This window comes from Trypanosoma theileri (assembly GCF_002087225.1).
Source record: "Trypanosoma theileri isolate Edinburgh chromosome Unknown TM35_Tth_26_V1, whole genome shotgun sequence".
Classification (NCBI taxonomy): Eukaryota; Euglenozoa; class Kinetoplastea; order Trypanosomatida; family Trypanosomatidae; genus Trypanosoma; species Trypanosoma theileri.
The window spans coordinates 81793-84054 of NW_021639868.1; the positions used below are offsets into that span (position 1 = coordinate 81793).

Below are 2262 nucleotides of genomic sequence, written 5' to 3' on the forward strand. Positions count from 1 at the left end.
TGCTGCTGCTGCTGCTTCCATTTTTTCTTTTTCTTCTCTCAATGCCTCTTCATTAAGAAGTGGAAGTGTACTCCCCTTTTCCAGCATACCATTATTATTATTATTATTATTATTATTATTATTATTATTAATATTAATATTATCCTCACACACGGCTGTTGTTGTTGTTGTTGTTGTTTGTGGTATCTCTGCACTCAACACTCCTCTCTCTCGTGTATTGCCGCTTTTGGACTCTTTGTCTAATATAGCCATTAATTTTTCCTGCAATATTGATTTCGTCATGGCGAGTTCCGACTCCTCTTGTTGTTGACGTTGAGTTTGTAAAGATAATGAAGATAATAATGATGATGAGGATGTTTGTTGAGTGTGTGGACGGCATAAACAGGGCAATGATGGTAAAAGATAAACCGTTGTTTTTGTTGTTTTGGTTAAATTTGTATTTTCTCCTTGTGTAGATATGAGGCCGCTGCCGTCTGTTGTGGAGGGGACGAGTGGATGATAAACCGTGCGGGGCCCTTCACCCTCTTCCCCTTCTTCTGCCTGTACAATAGTATAGATATGCCCATTCTTAATCTTAATCTTATTATCTTTATTATCTTTATTATTATTATTATTATTATTATTATTATTATTATTATTATTATTATTATTATTATTACTACTATTATTATTAACATTCTCATCCTTCTTATCATCATTCTTATCATCATTCTTATCATCATTATCATTATTATTATCATCATTATTATCATCATTATTATTATTATCATCATTATTATCATTATTATTATTATTATTATTATTATTAATATTAATATTCTCCGCTGTTTCTTCTTCCATTTCTTCCTTTTCTTCTTCTTCTTCCTCCTCTTCAGTGACGGCATTCCGCACCTCCTCGACGATATCATTTACTTTCTGCAGAATATCCCGCTCGCGTGTGAGGCCGGCGAGTGTGCGCTCAAACAACGTACTGTACGCAAGACTCGCATCCCGTCGAATGGCTCTGCGGGCCTCCAAATACTGCAATCGGTGTTTTTCCGCCACCGCCGCCACTGCCGCTAATGTTTGCTCACTCACCTCTTCCTCTTTTTCTTTAACATTATTATTATTATCAATATTATTATTATTATCATTATCAATAGTATTATCAATATCAATAGTATTATTATTATGATTATTATTAATATTATTGTGTTTTGGAGGTGCAATGAAGGGTAATCGCAGTGTACGGCGAATGTCGTGTCGACCCCAAGGCACAACTGTCGTTACTGGCGGAGATCTCCTATTATTATTATTATTATTATTAATATGATGATTATTATTAATATGATGATGATTATTATTATTATTATAGTAGTTAGGGCTTAAGTTATCACTATACATAGTATTAGGGATAAGATGCTTCTCATTGAGATTATGGAGTTTAGGAGGATGAGGATAATGTTGTTGTTCTTCTTCTTTCTTATTCTTATTCTTCTCTTCCTTATGATGATAATAATAATGATGATTGTTGTTATTGTTGTTATTTATATTGGAGAAAGAAGAAAAAGAAGGGACTGTGGGATTTGTGTTGGTTGGACTCTTTACGGAACCCCACGCAGACCGCACAACGGCATTCCCCGCATCTGTGTAGACAACCCGCTCCGCCGCATCTCTATACCGTAATAATATCTTCATTCGTTCATCTTCTTCTTCTTCTTCTTCATCTTTCTCTTGTATTCGTAATGCTATCCCTCCCTCCTCCATATTATTATTATTATTATTATTATTATTATTATTATTTTCCTCAGGTTGCTTCTTTTTATTCTTTTTCTCCTTCTCCTTCTCCTTCTCGTCATTATTATTATTATTATTATTATTATTATTATTATTATTATTATTATCAGTATGGGTATTGTGTATTGCCTGCCGTGTGAGTTCCTTTTCCACGCAATCCATCACTTTATTTCTTTTCTCTGCGTGATGTGGAAATGGAGCGGAGAGTCGATGTTGAGATGTACGGGCCCGAATGGGAACAGCAATATAAGAAGGATTCACAGTCGTTGTTGTATTCCGATGCGATGGGTGAACTCTTCCTTGCGATTGAATATTAATAGTATTAGTAGGGGCAGCAATAGAAGTAGTAATATTAGTATTAATAGTATTAGTAGTAGCAGCAGCAATAGTAGTATTGTTAATAGGGACTGTATGAGCACAGGGTTTCGTACTATTCTTCTTTATGGGCATAGATGTATACATTATACCATCGACTATCTATCTATA

General features: G+C 34.5%; 1 protein-coding gene across 1 annotated transcript; it reads right to left on the reverse strand.

Moving 5' to 3' along the window:
• On the reverse strand, positions 1-2226 carry TM35_000261280 (uncharacterized protein; the record flags this gene model as incomplete). The annotated part of the gene is made up of 1 exon (XM_029027865.1): positions 1-2226. A coding segment is annotated over one exon (2226 nt), but the record flags the coding sequence as incomplete, so codon positions are not given.
• Between the last annotated feature and the right edge of the window lie 36 nt (positions 2227-2262).